General features: G+C 41.4%; 2 protein-coding genes across 11 annotated transcripts in view; both read left to right on the top strand.

The window, feature by feature from the left end:
* Positions 1 to 19,025, top strand: part of LOC121589997 (rho GTPase-activating protein 26) — a 191,382-nt gene extending 172,357 nt beyond the window's left edge. For 8 of the 10 annotated variants that reach the window (XM_041909312.1, XM_041909311.1, XM_041909309.1 and 5 more), the window contains exons 14-16: positions 16,929 to 17,927; positions 18,025 to 18,104; positions 18,177 to 19,024. In XM_041909312.1, coding sequence (XP_041765246.1) covers positions 16,929 to 17,927; positions 18,025 to 18,104; positions 18,177 to 18,268 — 1,171 coding nt within the window. In that variant the 3' untranslated portion in view covers positions 18,269 to 19,024. Of the gene's footprint in view, positions 1 to 13,798; positions 13,923 to 16,928; positions 17,928 to 18,024; positions 18,105 to 18,176 lie in introns of those variants that run through there. The other 2 variants (XM_041909314.1, XM_041909315.1) reach the window with 2 other exon arrangements.
* Positions 19,026 to 19,885: 860 nt separating this feature from the next.
* On the top strand, positions 19,886 to 24,125 carry LOC121589998 (uncharacterized protein K02A2.6-like). Its single transcript, XM_041909316.1, has 2 exons — positions 19,886 to 22,481; positions 22,575 to 24,125. Exons 1-2 carry the CDS (start codon positions 21,876 to 21,878, stop codon positions 24,108 to 24,110), a joined length of 2,142 nt encoding a protein of 713 aa, XP_041765250.1. The 5' UTR covers positions 19,886 to 21,875; the 3' UTR covers positions 24,111 to 24,125.
* The last annotated feature ends 3,738 nt before the right edge of the window (positions 24,126 to 27,863 follow it).

Raw genomic sequence — 27,863 nt, 5'->3', positions numbered from 1 at the left:
GGAGCAAGTGATATGGAACAATATACTGCAGTGCGAAACAAGTTGTGGCCAGCGTGATTGAAAGGAACAACCGTTTCCAACGTGGAAGACGAAAAGACAAGGCGAGCTCACTGTCCAATCTGGATTGGTAGGCGAGAATGGACAAGTGTCCCAACCCCGACAAGACATCGAGTGAAGACTGATGACATCGTAGAAATTCACATTAAACATCGAGTAAACACCAAGCACCGATTAAACACCAAGCACCGGTATAAATACAGCGTAGAATCAGCAGCAACAAAATGCACGTCGCATATTCCATTAAGGTATTGTAATTTTAAAATATAATCAAATGGGTTTTTAAAGCTAGGAAATCGGAAGTAATTGAAAACAATATGAAAAAGGAATGACTTCTATAAGCGATAAAATCGAAATTTTGAAATATGTATTTAAAAAAATGCAGGATCCTAATCAAAGAACTTGTACAAGAATACAACTAAGAATTAAAGCTAAAGAAACATTTAAAGAAATTCAAAATGACATCGAAAAAAATAGATACAACTATACTTTTAACAAACTATTACAATTTAGCAAAATTTCTAATGCATTAATACAAAATATCATTGCTATGAGCACATCAAAAACCAACGACGATTCACGTAACAAGTCATCTGATTTTTCTACAAATAACTCAGAGGATAAAAATATCAATTTAACACTGTTAACAACCAGTACATTATCATTTAAACTCTTAGGTCGGATCATATTTGTCTTACTTAAGCTGCATAAAAAATCAAAAATGGCCCTGTTCAATCTTAAGGATGCTGCGGCAATAGTGCCATTATTCAATCAAGTCATCAAGTAATCAGCGGATCAAGTTAAATCCTTTCTTAGAGCAATACATTTTGCATTTTGAATTCATATACACAAGATTATCAGGAAGGGCCGAAACAAGAATAAAACCAAATTTAACCAAAGATGTGGCAAGTGAATTGGCAGTAAGAGAGGGTATAGACTCATTAATCGAAAAGGTATCAAATAGAGAAACAAAAACAGCTCTTATTATAGGAAAATTTGGTACAATAAACGAAGCGACTAAAATAGTGAACGAATGTGAATCTAGGCAGGATAAAGCACACATATTGGCTTATCAAGGTTCAATTAACAATAGAAATAATAATCGTGGATATCAGAATAGGAACATACAAAACAACTATGGTCCAAATCCAAACCAACCTTACAGAAACTACTATAATAACAGAAATAATAACAACTTCAACAATCGAAATAACAACAATAACAGCTACAACAACAACCAGCGAAACAATATTCGCTATAACAACAGATTTATTCAGGGATACAATAATCAAAGATACAGCTCCAACTACAATAATCAGAACAGACCAAACAAAAATCTAAGGGCAATAACAAATGGAGAAACAGGGCAACAAAAACGAAACATATACCATACTACAGCTCAGATACAGGAAGTACAGCAATTATCCACAGTACGCGATACTCGATAGACGCGAATTCGCATTACGCGACTCCTCTAAATTTGACAACTCCATGTGTTTTTTGCAATTTTTTTATTTATTTTAAATATTTTATGTTCTTTTTGAATTTCCTTAATGTTCTTAATGCATTTTGCATTAAATTTGTGGAAAATATACCTGTTTTATAACAAAAAACTTTAATGCAAAACTCTATAGCGATATATTTCAATCCTCGAACCGGTAGTGTAAACTATTTTTCCATAGGAATCCGCTATACGCGAAAACTCGAGATACGCTATTGCGCTCGGTCCCGTACGATAGCGTATATCGGATAATGACTGTAGAGCTAAATGGAGTTGATTATATAAAGATTAGATTGAGCATTACAAATAATGAAACATCAATATTACTAGTTGATACAGGAACATCAATCTCTTTATTCAAAGCAAGCAAGTTAAAGAAAAATCATGGCCCAATACGTTCAGATTCAATATCATTAACAGGGATATCTAACACACCAATTTATTCAAAAGGAAGTATAACATGCACTATATATTTCATCAATCTAAAGTTGGAACACGATTTTTTATTAGTTCCAGATGAATTCAACATACGAGCAGATGGTATATTAGGAAGAGACTTTTACAAACTACAGAGATTTTCAATAATTATCATTTCGAAATGCTTACATTCACGTGTCAGGGAGAAGAAATTCAGCACAACATCGAAGAAGATGATGGAAAAGGATTTATTTTACCAATCAGAAGTGAAGTGGTACGTAAAGTATATCTTCCAAACATTACAGAGGATACCATAGTCTTTGCACAAGAAATTCAATCAAGAGTATTCTGTGGTAGCACTATTATTTCAAAGGATAATCAGTAAATTAAATTCAACAATACAAGGCAGAGAAATATTAACATAACAAACGCAGAATTTAAACCCATTATAGAACCATTAGCAAATTATGAAGTTGTTGTGACGAGTAGAAAACGCTCTTAGGCACTCAGGAGCTGCGCGCCTCGGAACGTGAGTGTGTTCGGGTTTAGCCAGGGATCGTGAGGCACTCTCGGATAAGCGGTCAAGCGAGTAGGAACGCGATTAGAAAGTAAGCGGAATAAAAAGTATCCTGTTAGCTGTATAAGTAAACGCGTGTTGTTTAGCGTATGATATTACGAACCACCCGAAAACATAACAGAAGTGAAACAAGTGAATAACAAAGTAGGAGAAATCAATAATGATAGATTGCAAAAACTATTACAAAAAATTAAAGTAGATAAAATTCCCACTACGGAAATTTATAATTTGAAGAAAATTGTAACTGAATATAACGATATATTTTGCGTAGAGGATGATCCTATTACTACAAATAACTTTTACCCTCAGAAAATTGAATTAAAGGATAATATTCCTACGTATATACCAAATTATAAACAAATATACTCACATGCTGGTGAAATACAAAATCAGGTAGACAAAATGCTTAAGAATGACATAATTGAACACTCAGTCTCCCCATATAACTCACCTTTATTATTGGTTCCAAAGAAATCAACGGATGATAACAAAAAATGGTAGTACTTGTAGTAGATTTCAGGCTGCTGAACAAAAAGGTTATACCAGATAAATTTCTATTGCCAATAATTGATACAATATTAGATCAGCTACAGAGAGCAAAATATTTTAGCACCCTTGATCTCATGTCAGGATTCCATCAAATACCTTTAGAAAATGATTCACGAAAATTTACAGCTTTTTCAACCGGATCAGGGCATTACCAATTTAAACGTATGCCGTTCGGTTTAAGCATTAGCCCCAATAGCTTTCAACGCATGATGGCTATCGCTATGGCAGGATTAACTCCTGAGCTAGCATTTGTATATATAGACGATATAATCGTTACTGGCTGCAGTGCACGGCAGCACATCAGTAACATAGTTAAGGTTTTTGATAGGTTAAGGTCTTATAATTTAAAATTAAATCCAGAAAAATGTTCATTTTTCAAAACAGAAGTTACTTATTTAGGTCATAAAATAACAGATAAAGGTATATACCCAGACGATTCTAAATTTGAAACAATTAGAAACTTCCCCATACCTAAAAATGCAGACGAAGTACGAATATTTGTTGCATTTTGTAATTATTATCGTAAATTTGTACAGAATTTTGCAAAAATTGCTAAACATTTAAATAATCTAATTAAGAAAAATGTCAAGTTTATTTGGACAGATGAATACCAAAAAGCATTTAATAGTTTAAAAGAAAGCCTTCTGTTTCCAGCAGTCTTGAAGTATCCGGATTTTACCAAAGAATTCATACTAACAACTGATGCTTCAGATGTCGCATGTGGAGCAGTTCTTTCTCAAATGACAGATGGAAAAGATCACCCAATCGCGTATGCAAGCAAAAGCTTCACGCAAGGAGAAAAGAATAAATCCATCATAGAAAAGGAACTTACAGCAATTCACTGGGCAATCAATTATTTCAAACCATACCTATACGGTAGAAAATTCACCGTATAGTATACCTGTTTGGTATGAAACACCCAACATCTAAACTAACAAGAATGAGACTAGATTTAGAAGAATTTGATTTTAAAATAGATTTTTAACAGGTAAAACCAACGTAGTAGCAGATGCTTTATCTAGAGTTGTAACTAATTCTGATGAGCTTAAAGCATCAATTCCTAAAAATAAATCAGATATATCAAATCATATCTTAATGGTAAATACTAGAGCTATGTTAAAGAAAAACAACGTTGTTGAAAACAAAGAAAACAAAAAGAAAAAGGAAGAAATGATAGAAGAATATAATCCAACAAACATGTATGAAATAGACAGACCATCTGATACAACTAAAATGTTGAAAATGAAATCAAACATTAACGAAAAAGATGAATTTATTGAGCTCGTGATATACAATCACAATTATAACAAAGCGCTGGGAAAATTTAAAATACCCATAACTTCTGCGAAGCAAAGTCAAACACTAGAGTTTGTACTGCATGAATCATGCCTAATCTCTAGAAAGTATCACAAGAATTTAGCAATTGCATCGAATGACAGATTATTCAAATTTTACTCAATGTCGACCACAAAAGAAATAATTAACAAAATGATAACAGATGTTCACATCGTCGTATTTACACCACCTAGACTGGTAGAAGATACAGAAGAACAGATAAAAATAATGTCCAATTTTCACACAACACCATCAGGAGGTCATATAGGACAATTCAAGCTGTATAGTAAGATAAAGGATAAATTCAAATGGAAAAATATGAAAGCGGATATCATGAAGTATGTAAAGAATGTAAAGTAATAAGATCTTAAAACATACTAAAGAGGAAACTGTTGTGACGACAACACCCTCTAAACCCTTTAACATCATAACGATTGATACCGTAGGCCCTTTACCAAAAACAGCAAATAATAATCGATACGCAGTTACGATCCAATGCGAATTATCGAAATATATCATAATCATCCCGATTCAAAACAAAGAAGCAAACACTATAGCAAAAGCATTAGTAGAAAATTTTATTCTTGCATTTGGAAACTTTTTAGAAATGAGATTTGATCTGATCTGACTTGAATATAACAATGAAATTTTGGCACAAATATCAAAAATATTAGAAACCAAACAAACATTTGCAGCAGCATACCATACACAAACAATAGGATCTTTAGAGCGAAACCATAGAAGTTTAAATGAATATTTACGAAGTTACACCAATGAGCATCATGATGACTGGGATCAATGGACTAAATTTTACGAATTCGTTTATAGTACATCAATACATAGCACCACTAATTTCACACCTTTTGAATTAATATTTGGAAGACAAGCTAATTTACCACAATAATTATATAAAACAAAAGTAGAGCCATTATACAATATAGAACAATACTACAATGAAATGAAGTTTAAATTACAAAAATCACGTGAGGTTGCAAAACAAAAACTTATTCAAGCAAAATTACAACGTAAAGCAAAATTGAATGAAAATGTAAACAAATTAAACGTACAAATAGGAGATTATGCCTATTTAACAAACGAAAATAGAAGGAAATTAGATTCAGCTTATATAGGACAATTCACAGTCGTAGAAATTACAAATACGAACTGCGTTATTTGTTTATTTGTTTAATTGTAAATGTTAAGTGATTAGCCATAATTGGCCTAATCACTGATCTTATAAACTAAACTTATAATAACATAAAGCATCACGGTACAATGTAACATCAGCACAAAATAAATAACAAAGAGTATCACAGCAAGAAAAACAGGTTAACCTCAGTTAGTATATAACACAATCAAACAGGAAAAACCACAACAGTACATAAAAACAGATTAAAACATATTTAATGAATAATGCACTTTTTTCGTATAAACTCAATCGTAAATTATTCAAAAAGGGTGGAGGTTTTGTATATCTGCTAAACAGAACTTGTTATAAACGACACTATCAGCTATAGACCCACTGTAACACACTTCGGAAAACCAAATCACACCATTGCAAGACATTCATTATAAAACACTCAGCAAATCAAATCATACCATAACAAAGCAACCGGAAGAATTCAGGCCCCACCGGTCATATAAAAACAATTGTGACACACTTCTTGAAAACACCCGAAAGACGCATAACAAGCAAATCAGGCGTTACTGCAGGCAAACTAGGTGAACCGAGAACGCATAGCAAGTCATAAACTCAGCGACGAAAACATCCATTCTTTAGCAACAATAGTTGAAACCTTCTTTCGCAATACAGTAAAACCGAAGCATAGGCACACATCGACAAACACCCCACACCACTTCAATTTGTAAATTGTTACCAATAACGATAACATTTAATTAGGACTAAAAAAACACATTCCAAAACCAAATGTACGACAAAACCTATAACATATCTTCAGTATAAATAAAACCAATTCCGACCGTGGCAAGCCAGATTCGTTCGGACTGCCAAGATAGGACGTTACGCTTCCTAATTCCTTTGCCTTCCATCTTATTTCAAGAGTTTAGTTTTGTCCCCCTACCCAAGGTAAGGCTGCTAAACTCCAACGTTTCCTGTAAGGGAAACCTCCAAAAGGTTTCAATGATCGCCTGGACGATCAAGTGTTAAAAAGTCCGCTCGATTGATGTTTTATCCGCCGAGGTGGAGCTCTTGTCAGTAAAAACTGACCTATCGCGACGTTGATCGATGTACAGTATGTACCGTATGTCCGCTCATCACATTACACTAACATTCCCTCCTGATTTTTTTACTGAGACAATAGTAGTAACCCATTCGGAATGATACACTTTTTCCAGGACATTTTCTGAAACTAGTTTATCAATTTCTTTGCTCACAGCATCCCGCACCGCAAATGCGACAGGCCTAGCCTTGAAGAAAACTGGTTTTGCATCTGGACGTAGAGCTAATCAAGCTTGTTAATTTTCAATTTTTCCTAATCCTAAACTAAAGACTTTGGGATATTTGTTGAATAGGTTTTCTAAATTTGAGTTCGCTGTAGATTTTTCCGAGGAGTAATAGGATACTTCATAGTTGGTTTTTAGAAACTCGTTTAGGTTTAAATTTATAGTCTATATCCAATTACGCCCAAGCAGAGGATTCCTTTCTGATTCCGTAACAAGTAGTGGTAAAAAAGTTTCTACACTGTTAATTATAGCCTTCACCTTGATTTCTCCTAGCACGTTTATCACACTATCACAATAACTTTTTAATTTGACGTTACTTTTTTTTTGTTATTATGTTAGGAAAATAATTTAATCTATCCTTGTTACTAATAAGGGATACTGGAGAGCCAGTGTCCACCTCAAAAAAAAGTTTTCTGTCGGAAATCTCCATTTCTAGCAAAAACTTACCAACCATATTTTGTATTGTTCTCATGTTGAACACGTCCACGATGTTGACGTCATCGTCTGCGGGAAGCTCAGAGCTGCACTCTAGTGTGTGTACACTCGAACGATTTACTTTTGTCCGACATACTTTTGCAAGATGCCCCATCTTATTCCAATGATTGCAAATTGTCTTCAAGTGTCGGAACTTATCCGCAAGATGGTCTCAAACCCCATACCGATAGCAAGTTACTTTCCATTAAGTTGACGCCGGCTTGCTTTTCTTTTTATTCGCAGCAATGATGTGCTGAACTGGATATGGAGTAACGGTCCCTTGTCATCTGTACCTCGGTTACTCATTTCCAAATTTTCCAAAATTTCCAATGGATTTGGATTAAAATGCTCTTTGAGGATGGCAACAATGTCTTCGAACGTTTTTGTTTGCGGTTCATCATTCTTTAGTTTGTTGCACAATACATCGTAGGTCGTACTACCCATGTAGTGAAGGAGGTAATCGCGTTTGACTTCTTCGGAAACAGGATGGATTTTGAAAGCAATCTGTAGTCTTTCTAGCCATCTTTGGATTTTGCAGTTTGTTGGGTCGAATGGTTCAAACACGAACATTTCCGACGTCTTCTTTGTAGCAGTAGCAGTTGTAATTTCAGCAGTATTGTCGTATTTTGTTAGACCAGTATTAGAAGGATCAACAGTTGCAGTAGCAACAGCAGCAAAAGAACAACCGATGCCCGCTGGATTTATCGACAGAAGAGTTTCTGTAGAGTTATCAGCATCAGCTGCCTTAGCAGCGGAGCGGGTAATAATTAAATAAGCAGCAGAACCAGATTCTCTTGGTGGAGATGCCATGAATACAAACACAGCACAGTTTCGATTTGAACGGCTTTGTTATACGAGCAATGTAGCACGCGTAATGCTCGTTCTTTCTCGTCGCCAATTTATCGTAATTATAATGTATGAACTTTTATTTCCGTGGTATTCTGCTTACAAACGTTCTTCGTGTGTGCTAAGTGACGCTGCTTTTCTTGGCGTACTTTTCTCCCATTCCTCGTTTGACAGTTCTTAACAGCTACTTCCTGTCAGAGTGGCTCATACGATAACTTGCTGTACGTGCTGGTTATGACAGTAAAGGTCCCAGATTGCTGCCTTGAGGGACGCCAGAAGAAGCACGGAGGGATCTAGATAGATGGGGCTCCATCCTAACGGAATAAGTACGGCTCATTAGGTATGATCTCAACCATGTAACTAGAGGATCTGGAAGGCCAAGTCTGTCGAGTTTTGCTAGTTTTTGTAGTTTTAAAAACGCTGTCTTTGTCGTTCGCTAATATTTGAAAGAGGCCGATTATCCTGCGCACAGTCTATTTAATCCCTTTCTTCCCGCGATGGCCGTTGCGCCATCGCGTTACGCAGCGAACGTTGCCCTTTTCCCGATATCCGAATTTTCGAACATCGACATGTAACAGGTACCATGGGACGAAGTGCATCTGCAGGTGGGTTAGTAATTGCAGCATGAAGAGCCTCGGGGTGCATGTTGTTAGGAACAAAAGTGTCCTCAAAACATGTAGCAAACAATTTGCACATATCTGGGAGTGTGCAAGCTCGGTTCCCATTGTAGCAGATCAAACCTGGGAAGCCGGAAGATTTGCGCTTATTGTTGGCGTAGCTCCAGAAGCGTTGTTGATGCACGCGCAGCTTTTTTTCTATATTACGTAGGTAAAGATGTATTGACAAACGCATTGATGGCCCTACGGAACCGTCAATTCGCATTACAGATCTTCGGTTCTATTCATCTGCGAGTACGAGAGAAAAATATCACTCAAGCCCTGATGTTTTTAAAGTCGTCGTTCTGTCGGTCTTGGAGGACACTGACATTCAGAATCATATGTCCAGACCTTGAAAAAAGTTATAAACTAAATAAAATAGTGTGTGTTAATTTGAAGATAATGTAATGTAATGATCGTACAACTGTACATCGAGTACCGTCGCGGTAGGTCAGTGTTTCAGTGACATGTATCAAGGTAGAATAACACTATGTTCGAAACGGACTTTTCAACAGTCGATCGTCCAGGCGATTATAGAAACCTTTAGGAGGTTTCCCTTACTGGAAACGTTGGAGTTTAGAACCCTTACCTTGGGAAGGGGGACATAACCAAACTTTTTAAATAAGTTGGAAGGCGAAGTTTTAGGAAGCGTAACGTCCTATCTTGGCCATCCTTGAATCTGCCTTGCCATGTTAGGAGTTGGTTTTATTTATAATCAAAAGATGGGATGGGTGTCGTACATTTGGTCATGGAATGTGTTTTTGTCCTAATTTAGTGTTATTGTTATTGGTAACAATTTATAACTTGAATTTTTTTAAGGTGTTTGTCGATGTGTGCCTATGCTGCAGTTTTGCTGTATTACGAAAGAAGGTTTCAACTATTGTTGCTAAAGAATGGACGTTTCCGTCGCTGAGTTTATAAGTTTTTATGCGTTCTCGGTTCACCTAGTTTGCAAAAATGCCTGATTTGTTCATTATGCATCTTTTGGGTATTTTCAAGAAGTGTGTCACAATTGTTTTTATATGAACGGCGTGGTCTGAACTCATCCGGTTGAGTTGTTATGGTATGATCTGATTTGCTGTGTTATAATGAATGTGTTGCAATAGTGTGGTTTGGCTCTCCGAAGTGTGTTACAGTGGGTCTATAGCTGATAGTGTGGTTTATAAGAAGTTCTGTTTAGCTGATATGTTACTAAGGACTTGATTTGAATTCCGGACAGCCTCAAAATGTGGTATATATTCTTCAAATTCGCATCCACACTGCACCTTTTTTAGTTTTAATTTATTTTATGTTCCGAACACTCAATTCTTAGTGAAGTAGTTCTCCTGGACCAACAGAACGACGGTCTTAAAAATAACGGAGTTTTGGTGTGGAATGAATTGAATACGTGTTATAATCAAATTTAGAAAAAAATACTGTTGTTTTTACGTTGATAGCTACATCCACAATGGATTCCGATATCTTTCAATGCACGTGGACGCGGCTAATAGGAATTATCGAAGAAATAACGTGTGGGTTTGAATTAAAATTGCTGAGAATGCCTCAGATGGTGAATTGACTCACTGAAAATATTTTTTTACTATTTTTATTTTTATATTTATATTTTTTTGTGGAATAAGAGCCTACCAGGGGTCAAACACATTTTTAATTCATTCTAGTTCATTATAGAAATTATTTATAATTAAAAGAAGTATGGATAGGGACGGAATATGAATAAATTCAATTAAACATGCCGGATGTCTGGAATTTGAAGCTGTCCGTAGTGCACATCATAATAGTACGAATTGAACAAGCGTAATCGAAGACTTATGGTCAAGCAGTCTAACGATGTGAACATTCATCATTTGAGTTCGTTTGGCGAGCTATATCTACATAAGGGAAATTGCCATTGTATTTCATTATCAAAAGCCATTTGAAGTCTTACACTAAAAGACTTTTTGAGAAAAAAAAGTCTTTGAAACAGCTCCATCCCACAAGGAATAAATCGTTTTGGAATGGCGTAAGAAGTATTTGCCTTATTTAATCTGAATGTCCTGTCAAGAACCAAGAAAGTGTCTCAAAATTATCAGCTCCTGAAAATTCCTAAATAACCCTTTTTTAAATAATCCGTCTCTCAAAAAAAAAAATAAAAAAAATCATACAGAAAAAACGTCTTCGGCCGTATTGCATAAATTTTATCATTTTTATACGAATAGTTTTTTCTCGTCTTTGAGATCCAGTCAAATCCTTAGACCATTGCTCTACGTTAAGCATCGACCTGGTGAGAAGCGATCGCGATGAGGTTTAAAATTTCAGACTGGAGAATAGCGCTAGCGAGTCAACACCGTTGTTCAGCAATCCCGCAACAAACAACTGCTGGGCCTTGCAATTGCGTTGCTTCAGAGTAGTGATGAGTCAAGTACCACTTTTCACTGTGTGGTGCTGTGGTACCACGCACAGTCTACTGTGCTGTGTGTGCGTGGTACCGCACTTAATGTGTGGTCACACAGTAGCAGTGTTCCCGCACAGTTTTTGCACAGTTACTGTGTTATCGCACAGTTAGTGTGCTTTGCGCACTTTTTGTGCTCCGCACAGCTACCACACAGTTTGCACAGTTTGTGTGCTCCGCACAGTTTGTGTGCTCCGCACAGTTATTGTGTGCTCCGCACAGTTTGTGTTCTCCGCACAGTTATTGTATGCTCCGCACAGTTTCTGTGCTCCGCACAGTTATTGTGCTCCGCACAGTTTGTGTGCTCCGCACAGTTTAACTGTGCGGAGCACACAAACTGTGCGGAGCACACAAACTGCGGAGCACATAAATTGTGCGAAGTGTGGCACCACAATTTTATAAAATGTGCAATTGTGCTCGCACATTTTACTGTGCTGTGTGTGCGTGGTGGCACAGTGCTACTTGACTCATCACTACTTCAGAGTCTCGAGTCCCAGCAGTGAACAGCGACCGTCATAATCCACTTGGATACTCTAGAAGCGCAAAGCGAAACGCGTAAATTTGCGCTGTATCGACTCCAAACGGGCCAGGGGACGAACAGCTTAAGCCTTAAGGCCACCACACTACCGAAGCGTATTCCAGTATTGGCTGCTCCGCACCACAGTACAGCATCTTGATGTTGTATTGGACCAATGATGTCACATGCAGATTGTTTTTTTTTCAATTATTTGTAATCGCATCCGTACTAGCGTGGCACAGTCGTCAACTCGTATGACTTAACAACATGCCCTACGTGGATGCAATCCCCAAAGGATAACCGTCAGTGCTGCAAAGTGTCATAAGCATCACGAGATTTTCACCAACGAAAACATTGAACATATTTGTGGTAGCTTGATGCTCATTAATGATACTCAATGAAAGTGCGTCATGACATGCCGAATGCGACATGCGATTTCTTGAGTACAATGCGATACTTTGACTGAGAAGCTTAACTTAATGCCGGCGCAAGCATAATCATAATTTTTTTCCCCTCAATTGACGTGGTCATATAATCAACGGGCCCCCCACATCGTCGAAGCAATGGAGAATCTTCGTATTCCGTTACCTAGTTCACTGAGGCTCTTATAGTTATAACCAATAAAACTATTATCAATAAAAGAGCAATACAGTCTAATTTCTCAAAACCCAAACAGTATGCACCCAAAATTTGAAATTAAAAATCTCTGCTGTCAGATCATATGTCCCTGGGATGTGATAATGTGCCCGAAAAAGTATGCCGCAGTCTTGCGATACAAATCCGCAGATCCCGGTATCGTCAACGTTTTCACGTATCGCTCCGCAGTCTTGCGATTGACTCTCGCAGATTCATCAAAGTGTCCCGCGGTTTTGAGTTCTATAGGAAACCCCTGAAAAGGTCTAACCACATAACGGTGTAGCCACATATACCGGTATTCCCCGGACCGCATTAATAGTAGTGATGAGAATAGTTCCGAAAATTGAGGAACGGAACTAACCTGCCAATCTGGAGAAAAAGATTGTCTCTTTAAATTTTGGTGATTAACTTCCCACCAATCACAAATCTCTATCATTTTCTGGCTTCATGGCTCAGGTGTTGTACCGTTATCTCTTAGACTGAGAGAGTATGGCTTGCACTGTTATCACTCACATAGACAGAATGTGTGTGTGTGTGTCCATACTAGAAAGAAGCAAAAGAGAAGAGAACGCCGTTCTTTACCGGAACGAAAATAACGCTGAGAGAAACTGGTTCAGATTTTACCTGCTTCCTTTGTACGTACCAAATCGGCCCATCGTATGAAAGAGAGCAGATGATCGTGCGTTCCAGACTGGATCGAAAAGAACGCTGAGAGAAACAGGTTTAAATTGAATCTGGATGATTTGTTTACAGCAAACCAGCTCATCAATACAAAGAGAGTAGAATGTCGTGCGTTTTAGGCCGGATCGCAATAAGCACTGAGAGCAACCGGCCCAGCACAGATCGCCGAGAACGCTGAGAGCAGCCGGTTCAGATCGGATCGATAAGATCGTTCATAACAGTCGGTTCAGGTCGGATAGCAAAGAACGGTGGGAGCTACAGGTTCCGTATGAACCTGCTTGGGTTAAAAATGAGGATCGCGGTCCGGATGCTTGCATGCTAGAACGGATCGCACCTGGCAGGTTCGGAACGCAACGCGCATCACTAATTTATAGCTTATATCGGAGAATACTTGTATTCGTGGCTACACTGTATTGACCGTAGAAATTGTTATTTTGCATTTATATATTCGATTTTATAGCATGGGTATCAATAAATTATCATTATTATTATTTGAAGTCAGTTATCACTGGCTATCATGATAGCCATGGCACTCAAAGTGTTAATAATGCTCACACATCCTCAATCGGCACATCTTTTCGTTGAGCGGCCAACATCCGATAACACTCTGTTGCATCGCACCATGAACTCAGTACCGAGCTTACGCGTCTCTTCACCGTAGATCGTGCAGTTGCTACGGTACTGGCGCACCGTCACGCCTTTCCAGCACACCTCCTAAAGTGCAACTATTTCGAAGCCGCGAGTCCAGATCTCATTCAACGCGATTCATGTCTTTCAATCCGATGGTAAGTGTAATCTTTACATCCGAGGGTTTTGCAATTCCAATTTGTATTGCAATGTCTTTACATCCGAGGGTTTTGCAATTCCATATCCCGAGCTTCCAATCGTAAGTCCTTTTTCCTTACGTGGTTCTGAATCGATTGGTACGATACGGTACTTCTTCTGTTCGTTGCGGTGAAGTTTTCACAAGTTTGGTTTGCAAGGCCTCTCCCCTAACCTCCAGTCTCGTCGTAGGGCCTACGCTCGTCGGCTTTTTAAAGTCCTGCAGCGAGCCAAGACGGAAGAAGCCAACGTAACCCTTCGGGAAGATACAAACGCTAATGGGAAGCCGCTCCTGACATGGAGAACAGACGCTCCCAGGTAGAGTCATGGAGATCAATCATCTACCCCCCCCCCCCCCCCCCTCGATTAAGCTATGCCCAAGGGGTTAGGTTATGTTACCTTTCTGTACGACGGGGACGTATTGTCTGCGTACAGACGGCGTCCACGAGCCTGCCCACGCCTGAATGCAGAGCCGATGGCATACGATTCTATCTTCACCATTAACATGAGAGGGACAGGGCTTATACCTCGAACGTACCCGAAAGGTATGCATGCTTCACCCATCCGGATCTAATGGCAAGGAAGTGGCAAAAGAGACACAGAAAAGTTTCCTCACGGCTACACATGTCCTCTTGACGCGTTGTCTATTCGTCTCGCTCAGTATCACAGCGGCATACGGCAGGTAAGCAGTAGAAATGCTGCTACCTGATACGCACACATGTTTAACGAATACAACTTTTGGGTTGGTTCGGTAAAGGTCGGGTGGACGTCAGAACGCAAAGACGCAGACTTTTTCATGTTTTTGTATGACCTCGGCTGTTTTGGACCATACGCGTAGGCGTTGACATTGAGTAGGAGTAGCAGGTGGAGAGCCTATGTTAACCTTCTAGAGCAGCGGTCGGCCGGCCCGCGGGCCAAATGCGGCCCGCCGCAACATTCAATCCGGCCCGCGAAAGGTTTTGAGTGATTTTGAAAGATGTGAAGAAACTATTCCTATACAAATTACTGAATATCGTTTAGAATACCATTTTATATCATCGTACTCTTTCAACTTTAATTAAAATACTATGGAATGACGGATCGTTCGGAATGTTCGGACTCGAAGAAAAAATGCCTTTTTTTCGGCTGGCTGTGAAAAAAATAGAATAGATAAGTTCTTAACACGTATAAAATTTGAAAGGTGATTATTTAAGCATCCTTGGACAAATAAATCTAAGACTTTGGGAGTTGCCTTTCATCAGTAATCCGGAATTTTCGCCATTATGGAGGAAGACATGCCTGAAGGCATCCTAAGTTTTCGCGACAAAATTGTTAAAGTAGAGCTTTTGCATCATGTTGGTCCAGAAAAATTCGATGGAACACATGTGACGGATGTTGTACCAGTTTGCGGACTAGGATGTCATGTCGAAATGTCTACCGAAATTCACATTATATGAACGCATTGACTTTTGGCGTCATTGTTTGCCATTGCGAAGTCAGTGGACGCATTTTCTGCTTCCTGATATGTGTGTTAATTTTCCCATACTATTTCACTGTTTGGCGGGTTGCATCGGTCTCCTTCTCCCGCTAACGCAGTAATGTAGCCACTTGTGCCTTTGTCTTCATTTTTAGCTTTTTTGGAGCCTCAAAAATGAACCTGCGATGCTTTGATTGTTGCCTAATAGTGCCAAGATGTTGATGATCAATACGCAGAAATGTTCTTAATCGACGTCAGACTTCTGTACGCAGTCCATTTAAGACGCTACGGGGTGTCATTCGTTGATCGGGCACGCTTATAAGTTGGTTGGTTCACTTTTTTGGTCATCATGTTTAGAGTTCGACTGACAGAGGTGTCAAGGTAAGGTGACTGATAGAGGTTTTCTGTTGTCTCATGGATAACTTCTTCTTCTTCATTGGCACAAAAACCGTTGTCGGTCAAGGCCTGCCTGTACCCACTAGTGAAGTGAGCTTGGCTTTCAGTGACTTATTGTTACCATAGCAGGATAGTCAGTCCTACGTATGGGGGCACGGTCTATTCGGGGCTTGAACCCATGTCTCATGGACAACATAACTTATCAATTGATCTGACGTGGCATGACATCTGACTTGTCCATAAAGCATTTTTATAATTACTGAATCTATGTTTGCTTCGATAATTTTTCAGCCTTTCAGACTTTTGTATCATCCCCGGAATATATACAATATATTTTGCGGCGTGGGAGGATGGGGTCTTCAAGAAGCGATATTGATCCCATTTTGTTATTTTTGACTGATCACATTTTTAGCCATCTATTGTCGATTCTCAAATGATTAAAGATTAGAATTAGTTTTTAAAGTAGGTATCATTAATTTTGAATCATACTTGGATGATATAATTACAGAAAAACAACAATTGTACCTAAAATGTTTCTAAAAGATTAAAATATAATAATTTAAGCGCAAAAATAAAAAAAAACCGCATTCACCTGGCCCGCAGCACTCGATCATTTACTAAAGTTGGCCCTTTGCCTCAAAAGTTTGCCAACCGCTGTTCTTGAGGCTTCGGATCCACCCCCGAAGTAGCGAGTAATTGCTACAACTTTGCCGACAGAATAAGAACAGAACGTTTTATTGTATACTGGCAGCGCATTGGCAGATCTAACGGTAGGCGGACTAGGCGGTCGCCTGGGGCTTCGCCGATTTAGGGGTCGCCATTTGCCATTCTATAGTATGCCGCATGGACAGAGTACTAGCGACAAGGGTCCCCGGAAGGATGGCCGTTGGGGCCCCGATGCTAGCGAATCATTTGCACCCCCCCCCCGCCCCCCTCCGTCAGCAAAAATTTTAGAGCCTGTGACTGATGATCGGAGGGGCCCACGACGGCATTTCAAGTTTACTGTTAAACCTCCCAACAGCAAGTTACTCAACAAGAAACAAAATGGATTTTTAACAACCTTATGTAAACTATTTAAACATTTGGTAATTCAATTATATTAAATATCTTTTCACAGATCCCAATCTACTAAAAGTCCTTTATTTCACCGTCCGGACAACAGTTGCAGTGGAAATACTGGAACAACTGGGAGTACTGGAGCTACCGCAGGAAATATAAGTTTCTGTAAAGATCGTATTATTTCTACTACACATGCTATCTACGCCCAAACGCAACCTGTGGTTCGTGTAGTTGCTAAATCAAACTACACTGAACCGATTATGTCTTCAAATGTGCATCATATGTCCAACAGCATACCGTCACTATACAGTAAAGGTACTAATCATTATCCGACCTATGAAGCTAAACCGACTATTATTGCTTCAATTATCAACGATTCTACTCCATCTACTCTACTTGTGAGGGATCACAACTTGTCACATAACTTGAGTTCTAACACAGAAAATATTCCCAACCACAAGACTGCACAACCTAGTGCAATAGACATTCCTATCGGATACCAAAGGGCTGTAATAGGTACATGTTACTCTCCACATCAACAACCAATCACATCATTCTCAAAAAACTGTTCAGTGTCTGGAATCAATAATATTTCAAGTTGTGACTCTGCTATTCCTCATGGAATTTGTGACCCCGTAACAGCATCTACAAATATTAATGCTGATCTTATCAATTCTCGCGTAGAATTGTCAACGTATGAGAAAATAAATTCAACAAGCAGTTCGACAGAATCAGTGTGTTCGTTATCAGGTGGTACCGTTGGTGTCAATGTATTACCTTTACGAAACAAAAAGAGTGCCAAATCTACATCAAAATACGACAGTAGTGGAGCCATCATCAATAATTGTTCAACCATTACTTCTTTGAAATCTTTTGTTGACGTTGAAGGCTCTGATCTTTTAGCTAGTCCTAGTTACTGTAGGCCAAAGAAAACGCAGCGTGTTAAAGACTATGGCCGAAATCGTCAGTTACCAAACGTTCAACAACAGTTGTCATTAGTTCAACATCAATATGCACAACAAAAACATGGAAAACCACCAACGACACGGGCAGATATGTAAGTTTAAGATACGCTATGAATGTTAATATATGTTACAGCTAATAGCAACTTTTTTCTGTTAATTTGTATATCATATATTATTTTATTTATTTAGAAGAGTACGTACTTTATACGCTTGTTTGGCAGAAAACGACGGGGAGTTATCGTTTGAACCGAATCAAATTATTACGAATGGTAAGTAAAGTAGATTATATTTTTAATACAATATAAAATAATGAGCATCAAATAAATTGTGTATTTTTTCAGTTCGCCGATCTAACGAACCCGGATGGTTAGAAGGAATACTGAATGGAAAATCTGGTTTGATACCAGAAAATTATGTGGAAATTTTAAAATAATGAATTTATCTCCACACTGGTTTAGTAAAAATACAAAACAATAATGTACACCCATCACTACATTCCATAACTTATTCTTTTAATCTTTTACACATTGATAAACACGTTCCAGACCAAATTCTTTAAAACTTCATGTTGCAAGAACTTGTTTTTGCTACAAATGGTTTCATGTTTGTTTTGTTGTAGGAATGTGTACGGAAGCATTTGGCCACCAAAACGTGTACAAAATAATCCCTTGTTAATTTGAAGTCATTTTTTAAGATCAAAGGCGCAAAAAGATTTTGAAATGAATAAAAACAAATGTACATGTAGTCGTTGAACAAACATTGCAGCAACATTCCCTTATGCCCCTTAGTTTTTGTTTACATTATAACTAATTCTGAAAAAGGTTTAATTTTGGGTGAAAAATCTGAAGACGTTTTAAGTTTTCCCCTCCCGAGTAACGTCATTATTTTGAATAATTATGCCTCATTGCAGCATATAAAACGATAAAAAGATAACAAAAATCATAGCAAATTCAAACTTTAACATTCTTCCTTGCTCTAATCTCTAATAAATGATGTTCAACATAAACGTTGCTTCCGTATTTACGGCTGTACATTCCAAGCCAAATACAAATTAAAGTATTTTAGTAAGCCTAATAAGGGTAATATAAGGTATAATTATGGATCAAACCTAGTCGGAAAAAGACATAAAATAAAAATAATAAAATAAAAAGACATCAACATCAATTTAAATTCTATAGTACTTGTCGATAATCAATTATTGAATTTTCTTTTTCTAGCCACCCGGCAATTTTGGTTACCCATGCAACGGTGTACAATTTATTTCTTATATTCGGCCCACCTGATTCACTATCAGTCCCTTATTCATCCTTTTTTTATCGTCTGATAGATCTGGTGGCACATTTTCCTCGTCGGATAAATCAATTTAAATAAAATAAATTTTATGTATGGCTAGAAAAAAAAAAAAAATATTGCCCTCCCCCTTACTCTATCCTGGTCGGTAGTTGCGATCACACCAGCTGTTCATATGATGGTGGTGGGAGTGATATCGCTTATCTGCTGTCTTCTTTATCCGTTCTACCAGATCACATAAGTTTTCAGTGACATCACTTCCCCACCTCCTTCATTCTCCCAGCAGTTATTGGCGAATGCATGACCTTGTGTGAGCGCGCTTGATTTAGGGTTATTGTTTTTTTCCTTCCCGTTTTTTTTGGCTGCTAATGCATTGCGCGTTGGCTAGAGCGCAGTCGTTCGAATCTGGATATGTTCAACGCGCAAGTTGTCGGAATGGAATCAATTTACCGTACGAGCTATTTGTCGGATCGATTGAATGCATGCTTCGTACTGGTTTAATGTTATTTGCTAGTGCAGTTAGTTGTGCTTGTGCAAAAAAAAAACAATTTAAACAAAAGATCACTCAATGCACTATTCCGCTCATGTTAAGCCGACCAACGCTTAGTTAAAGTCAACGGAAGGTCAAATATTAAAATGAGGGATATCATTGAACACATATTGTCTTTCCATTATTTTTTTTTCTTTAATAATATACAAACCCTCCAGTCTTCTCCCCCCCTCCCTCCCTCCTTCCCTCTCTTCCTCCCAGCCACCGGATTGATGGTTAGGATTTACCCACCATGGTGTATCCTTTTAATCCTAATTACCGGGGTCTACGGAACGTCTCCCCAGCCTCTCGCTCGATGCTGTAAGCGAGGAGCGACCCGCCCCGGCTTGGCTGACGCATGCATTGCTCGCTTTGCCTGGCTTGCTCCTTCTCTCGCCTTTTTTGGAGATGCATTATCGTTGCGGATGGTGCTGCGCGGCCATGTCGCTGCCTGGAGGATGGTATAGATCGTTGTGTTCCAGCCCGTCGTTGTCCTGGCGATTGACGCAGCATGTGTAAGTGGCGTTTATGCTGCATGCATAGTCGATAGCGCTGCGGCTGCACTCGGGGATTGGCTGTGGCGACCGATCCCCCGGAAGCCTCAAATGCGGATGGTGCAACCGGAGCCACGCGCAAAGCTGCTCCTCGTGACCCCTTATTTTATGGATGGCTTGGCTGGTTTCGGCTGCCCCTCGTTGTCGTGGTAGCCGAATACAACACAACAACATACCCGACCTAGGTTCAACCCCCGTATGGTCCTAGTGGCCCAGGACTGGCTATCCCGCTATGGGTAAATCAAGAACATCGACCTACAAAAAATGCATGTTGCACCCTTCCGGTATGTCATTCCCGTTCCTGTATGCTCCCTTCATCTCGCTTCGCTCTCGTCCCCCTTTGTTTAGAATCTATCGTCGCTCTGGAACAATTCGCGCTGCCGCACGCAATCCACGCCTTCATCTTCTCATCGCACCTCTTCGACTATCACCCTTCCCGCTCCTCCTTACGTTCTTGTTTGCCCCCTCCCCCCCATTTCCACGCTTCCCCCTTCTTTCCTTTTTATTCGTGTTGCTGTTCAATAAGGCCAGCATAGTTTAGCACACAACATGTAAACTGTATTTGGTAAAAACAATAGTAAGGTGCGGGCAGGGGCGGATTAACCAGTACGCTAACTAAGCGGCCGCATGGGGCTTAGAGGAAAGGAATCCCCCCCCCCCATCGCTCATAAGTAAAATTGCTTCCCAATTCGTTCTCTGGTTTAAAATTCCTCATACAACTTCTCGCTCGACATATCCGAATGGCTTACATTAGTGTGATCGCTTAGGGTCTCCACTTGTGTTGATCCGCCACTGGGTGCGGGTCAACCTACCGGGTAAGAACCATCCGTAAACGATCCCGATCATTTGGGTCGACTCGAACTCGATGATCCCACGATTGTCGTCGTGGCTGTCGAACTACCTAGCGCTCCCGCTGACCACATATCAGCGCTCCGTGGAACTACGTAGTCGATTGCAGCCCGTGGTCGATAAGACCCCACAGCTCCCTGCCATCTCCCTACTTTCTTTGTTGTACAGATGATCTTGCGTCCCCACGTGCCGAGGCCGAGCGCAACAACTCAAGCCCACATCTTCCCGTACAAAATTTCTTCTTCTTTGACGTAACGAGTAATACTGTGGAACGGGCTGTAACGGCTTCTTTACCTTACTAAAACCACGTTATCGGATAATCGGCTCTTGATACCTGGAGAATGGTCCGGATGAGAATAGAACTCGTCTGGCCTCGTAGGAACCGGTCTCATCACAACATGCGTTCAATGAGTCGGGGCGCATGTCGAAGAGAGCAGCAGAATTATGAGGAGAAACAAGGAGAAAGTGTTATGGTGAATATTTTGCCTTAGTGAGCCAACCTGTATGTATCACGGCTCTCACTGATGAGTGCACGCATCTCGTGAGATGCCGTTAGGTTCGGGCTTATGACGTGATCCCCGAAGGATCACTCTCTCTCCGGCGCGCCTCCACATAGGATAGTGAATAAATGTTTTTATATGTGTAAACTTATTCGCGTGCATTCGTCCACCTCTTATTTTAAATACATGACGACAGACCTTTAACAGTGGCGACGAGAATTTGTTTTAAAAGTTTAGTGTCTGTAAAGTAAAAGTCTGTGTTTTAACGTGTAAGAGTGTTAAAAAAAAAACTCCAACATCACGTCAAAGCGGCGCAGGATGCATAGCGGAGATGGAGCGATGGAAGTCCCGATGGATGAAGACCAGCGACGATCATCGTTAGGCCGTATCGATTACCGTGCATTGACGGCCCAACAAACCGGTGAGGTTCCTTCCGTGTACGATCCGCCGGCCCATGTTCAACCTGGATCGCGCGGCTACGTGAGTCAGCAAGGGCAGTTAACACCGAGGCCAGTGCAGCTAGGACCATCGCCATCGCAACCAGCGCCATCGCAGTCAGCACCATTGCCATCCGTACAAAATGGCCAGATGGGTCAACAACCTCTGGATAACGCCGTCCTGCACCAAACCTTGCACTTGCTGCAACAGCAATTGCAGCAACAGCAACAGCAATTGCAGCAACAGCAACAGTTAATTTTGCAAATGTTGCAACAGCAGCAATTCGCGCCGCAAGCCCAGCAACAACCCGCACAGCAGTACCAGCCCGCCGTCCCTAGTAACCCAGAACTTATACTCGATGCTTTGGCCAATAGCATAGCAGAGTTCCGGTATGAAGCTGATTCTGGTGTTACGTTCGAAGCTTGGTTCACACGCTACGAGGACCTGTTTGCCAAAGACGCTTCGCGGCTAGGCGATGAGGCTAAGGTAAGGCTTTTAGTGCGTAAGTTGGGAACACCAGAGCACGCCCGTTATATAAGCTATATTTTACCCCGCTCACCACGTGATTTATCGTTTGAGGAAACCGTCGATAAGCTGACAGCACTTTTTGGGTGTAGAGAATCTCTCCTTAGTAAGCGCTACAGATGCCTCCAGATCTGTAAAAAGCGCACGGAAGATTTGATCGCGTTCTCCTGTCGGGTAAACCGAGCATGCGTCGAGTTCCAGTTTGCGAGCATGAACGAAGAGACCTTCAAGTGCCTAATGCTGGTGTGTGGGCTCAAAGATGAGGCTGACAATGACCTGCGAACTAGACTCCTTGCGCGCATAGAGGAGCGGAACGACGTTACGCTTGAACAATTATCCGCAGAGTGTCAGCGTATTACAAGTGTGAAAGGAGACAGCGCTATGATTGCCGGAGAGACGAGTGAACGTGTTTTCGCAGTACACAGCGGAGAGAAGAGATCGCACGAGAAAGCAGCGCAGCAAACTAATTACAAGCGGTTCACGCCGTACCGTACCAAACGACCGTTCCGTGCAAAGTATGCTGTGTGTTCATCAACAAGCAAGCCAGCGAAGCCCTGTTGGTTGTGTGGTGACATGCACTGGGTGCGTGAGTGCACTTACCGTTCGCACAAGTGTCTCGACTGTGCAAGATATGGTCATCGTGAGGGGCACTGCAACACAGCGAGCAGAAAGAAGCGATTCAATGTTCGGCAACGGAATATCAACACTCGTGTAGTAACGGTCAACGTCCGAAGCATACGAGAGCGCCGCAGATTCGTGTCCATCGCTCTCAACGGAACAGCTGTTCGATTGCAGCTAGACACAGCCTCGGATATCAGTGTCATCGACCGCCGTACGTGGAGAAAAATTGGCAGCCCGCCGTTAACACCGTCATCCGTCACAGCTAAAACTGCATCGGGAGCGACAATGGTATTGGATGGTGAATTCAGCTGTGCTGTTAGTGTTGGTAGCCAGACGAGGCAGGCGACACTCAGCGTATGCGGAGCAGCAAACCTACTACTACTGGGAGCCGATTTGATTGATGTTTTCTCCCTCTGGTCGGTGCCGATGGATGCGTTCTGCAATCACGTTGCAGTAGCAGGACAGCAATCGTTCCAGCAGCTTTTTTCCAAGGTGTTTACGGGAACAGGACTCTGTACAAAGGCGAGTATAAAATTTACCTTGCGAGATAATGTTCGTCCTGTTTTTAGACCTAGCCGCCCAGTAGCTTACGCGATGGAGGAAACCGTGAGTCGTGAGCTCGACCGTCTTGAGGAGTTGAATGTCATCACTCCTGTAACTACTGCAGAATGGGCAGCTCCAGTGGTCGTCGTGCGCAAAGCCAACGGACTTGTTCGTATTTGCGGCGACTATTCGACGGTACTTAATGCTGCGTTATTCCCCCACGACTACCCGTTACCTGTACCAGAGGACATTTTTGCAAGGCTGGCAAATTGCAAGGTCTTTAGCAAAATAGACCTGTCAGATGCATTTTTGCAAGTGGAAATTGATCCAGAATACCGTCATTTTTTGACCATAAATACGCATCGAGGGCTCTATACGTACAACCGACTTCCACCTGGCATTAAGTTAGCTCCTACAGCCTTTTAGCAATTGATGGACATAATGCTATCCGGTATCCAAGGCGTTTCAGTGTACTTGGATGACATCATCATCGGAGGTCCATCCAAAGCGGAGCACGACGCAACCGTAGTAGAAGTTTTGAATCGGATTCAGAACTACGGGTTCACACTGCGAGTGGAAAAATGCCACTTCAGGGTTAACCAAATTAAATATTTGGGCCACATTATCGATAGCCATGGATTACGGCCTGATGCGCAGAAGGTTGAAGCTATTCGCAAGTTACCGGAGCCAACCAATTTAACCGAAGTAAGATCGTTTTTAGGGGCCATAAACTATTACGGTCGGTTTGTACCCAACATGAGAAATTTGCGCTATCCATTGGACGATTTGTTAAAGGCCGGAGTCGAATTTCGCTGGACGTCGGAATGCAGAAAAGCTTTTGAGAGCTTCAAGGCGATATTGGCTTCCGATTTACCACTAACCCATTACGATCCTAGACAAGCAATCATCGTATCTGCCGACGCATCATCAGTTGGCCTCGGGGCGACAATAAGCCATAAGTATCCTGACGGATCTATTCGGGTGGTCCAGCATGCCTCGCGCGCCCTCACAGCGGCAGAAAAAGCATACAGCCAAATTGATAGCGAGGGCTTAGCCATAATTTTTGTGATAAAAAAATTTCATAAGATGATATTCGGCAGAAAGTTTTTATTACAAACAGATCATCGGCCGCTTTTGCGAATATTTGGGTCGAAAAAAGGGATCCCCAATTTTACAGCCAATCGGTTGCAACGTTTCGCTCTTACCCTACTGGCATATGATTTTGAAATAGAATACGTTCGCACCGATCAGTTTGGCAACGCTGACCTTCTTTCCCGCCTGATACACACACACGCCAAGCCAGACGAAGATTCAGTGATAGCATGTGTTACATTAGAGGCGGAAGTTAAATCATTGGTAACTAGCGCTATTCAGTATGTTCCAGTTAATTTTATCGACATAAGTAGAGAAACCAAAGCCGACAGATCATTATCCAAAGTCCTTCAATACGTTCAACATGGATGGCCAAATAATGCAGCTTATGAAGGAGAACTGTCGCGCTTCCATGACAGAAAAGATTCGCTTACAGCAATCGACGGGTGTCTCCTATTTAGAGAGAGGGTAGTAATCCCCAAAGTATTGCAACGCACCTGCTTGAAACAGGTTCATCTCGGGCACCCAGGAATAAATAGGAGAAAGCCATGGCCAGCAGTTATTTTTATTAGCCATCAATGGACCATGACATTGTCGATTGGGTGAACTCGTGTCATTCATGCCAGATAGCAGCTAAGTCTCCAACTTACATCAAGTCGACCAGCTGGTCAGAAGCACCAGGTCCGTGGTACCGCATTCATATCGACTACGCGGGACCACTCAACGGGGAATGGTACCTGGTGATTGTCGATTCGTTCTCGAAGTGGCCAGAAGTGATTCCAACGAGCAGTACAACAACAACGGCAACGATAAGTATACTGCGTAACATATTTGCTCGTTTTGGCAACCCAGTAACACTTGTGTCGGATAATGGTCCACAATTCACTAGCACAGATTTTGAATCTTTTTGTAGGCAAAATGGGGTTGAGCACATCAGGACAGCGCCGTATCACCCGCAATCCAACGGGCAAGCTAAAAGGTTTGTCGACACCTTTAAGCGCGCTTTGAGGAAGATGTCAGCCGATGGTCTCACGTTACGAGAAGCTCTGGACACCTTCTTGCAGACCTATCGGGCCACCCCGAACGCTCAGCTGAATAATTCGAAAACTCCTGCCGAGATTATGCTAGGCAGGCGTCCCAGGACTTTGCTAGAGCTGTTATTTCCGCCACGTCAAGCTTCACAACCGAGTGCTGGTCTACGAGTTCGTGAGCTGAATCCCGGTGAGTCGATCTACGCTAAGGAGTACCGCCTGAACGATTGGAAATGGGTCACTGCTACGGTGGTCGATCGGCAAGGCAGATTCATGTACCTGGTTCGGACTGCTGAGGGGAAGACGTTCCGTCGACACATTAATCAGCTACGTCGGCGTATCAGCGACGGTTCGTTTAAGGACACAACACGGGCCCATTCACCACTACCTTTGGATCTGTTATTCGATGCTTGGCACTTTAATCCGTCACCAGTACCTGCATCATCGGGCCAGCTAGAAGCTGATAAATCGTCCTCACCGCCAGCGCCTGTGTCGTCCTGTGTTGTACCATCTAGTAATTTTAATATTGAGAGCAGCCGTCCAACACTCATCAAATGTCCACGAAGAAGAGCTACATCCCGCAGAACGGATCAAACAATCGATTCGGTACATGAACCACGTCGCTCTTCTCGCAACAGAAGATGTGTCTCGCCCAGTCGGTTCGATGTGTACCGAACGTTTTAAGGAGGGAGATGTTATGGTGAATATTTTGCCTTAGTGAGCCAACCTGTATGTATCACGGCTCTCACTGATGAGTGCACGCATCTCGTGAGATGCCGTTAGGTTCGGGCTTATGACGTGATCCCCGAAGAATCACTCTCTCTCCGGCGCGCCTCCACATAGGATAGTGAATAAACGTATTTATATGTGTAAACTTATTCGCGTGCATTCGTCCACCTCTTATTTTAAATACATGACGACAGACCTTTAACAGAAAGATAACTCGCTCACGTAAGAGAAAGAGCAGCAACAACCAAACCGTAGAGCCGACCCAAACAACCAAAACGCGATGAATGGGTAAAACTATGGACCTGAGATGGGGCCCTATCTCAGTACCCAAACTGGTACCCAAAGGCAGACAATTTTGGACTTATTTTTTGAGAGAGAGCAAAAAAGCTGATGCTCCTCCCTCTCTCCCCATTCTCTCACTAATATTGTTTATATGAGTTTCTAGGAGAGGGGGAAAGGGGAGATGTTGCAAGTGGTTTACATATAATTTACTGTGAAGGGGAGACACCGTCACACGCCCATATCGAGAATATCAAATTCTGGGGATAGGATTGTGAGGACCCAAGCAAACATTTTGGACCTAGCTCGAACAAAAACTGGGCTGTCTTGCTTTATCTTCTATACCGCACCTGCTTGCGCTAATTCGCGAGCGTTAAAATATACTCTCCCGATTTCATGTTCTCGCGGATTGCCTGCTGCTGTAAGAATGTATGAGTGAATGTGCAGCGTTTTTCTCTGTGCTTCTTCTTCTCCCCCCTCGTTCGTACTCCCTTCTTCCAACGATCCGATGCGCCACCCCGCTGTGCGAAGCGACGGAAGGCGTTATGGCGTTCTGAGAATTTTATCATGCGTTCCTTTTCTCTCCAACGGCAAATTTGTCGAGCAGCTCGTCGAGCTGCCCGTCCCTGGCTCCGCCTCATACCCCTCGCCTGAGCGCGCTGCCGAAGGTTTGGATGTGTTGGTGCGTCAGACGGCCAATTGCTGTCAGCCGTCGTCCGTGCTTTTTCCCTCCATAGCGCCATCTCTTTCTCGCGTGTGGTCAATACTCGCGAGCTGTTGTGGCGCCTAAAAATGCCGCTAACAAATATTGCGGCGATGAAGTTACATTTTCACAAATCAAACCAAAAAATCGCAATGAGTTCTAACTTCTTCTTCTTCTTTGGCTCAACAACCGATGCCGGTCAAGGCCTGCCAACCCACTTGAGGGGTTGGCTTTCAGTGACTTATTGATTTCCCCCCATAGCAGGATAGTCAGTCCTACGTATGGCGGCACGGTCTATTTGGGGCTTGAACCCATGACGGGCATGTTGTTAAGTCGTACGAGTTG

This window comes from Anopheles merus, chromosome 2R (genome assembly GCF_017562075.2).
Source record: "Anopheles merus strain MAF chromosome 2R, AmerM5.1, whole genome shotgun sequence".
NCBI lineage: Eukaryota > Metazoa > Arthropoda > Insecta > Diptera > Culicidae > Anopheles > Anopheles merus.
The sequence above is the reverse complement of the archived record's forward strand: the minus strand, read 5'-3'. Positions and strand labels throughout refer to the sequence as shown.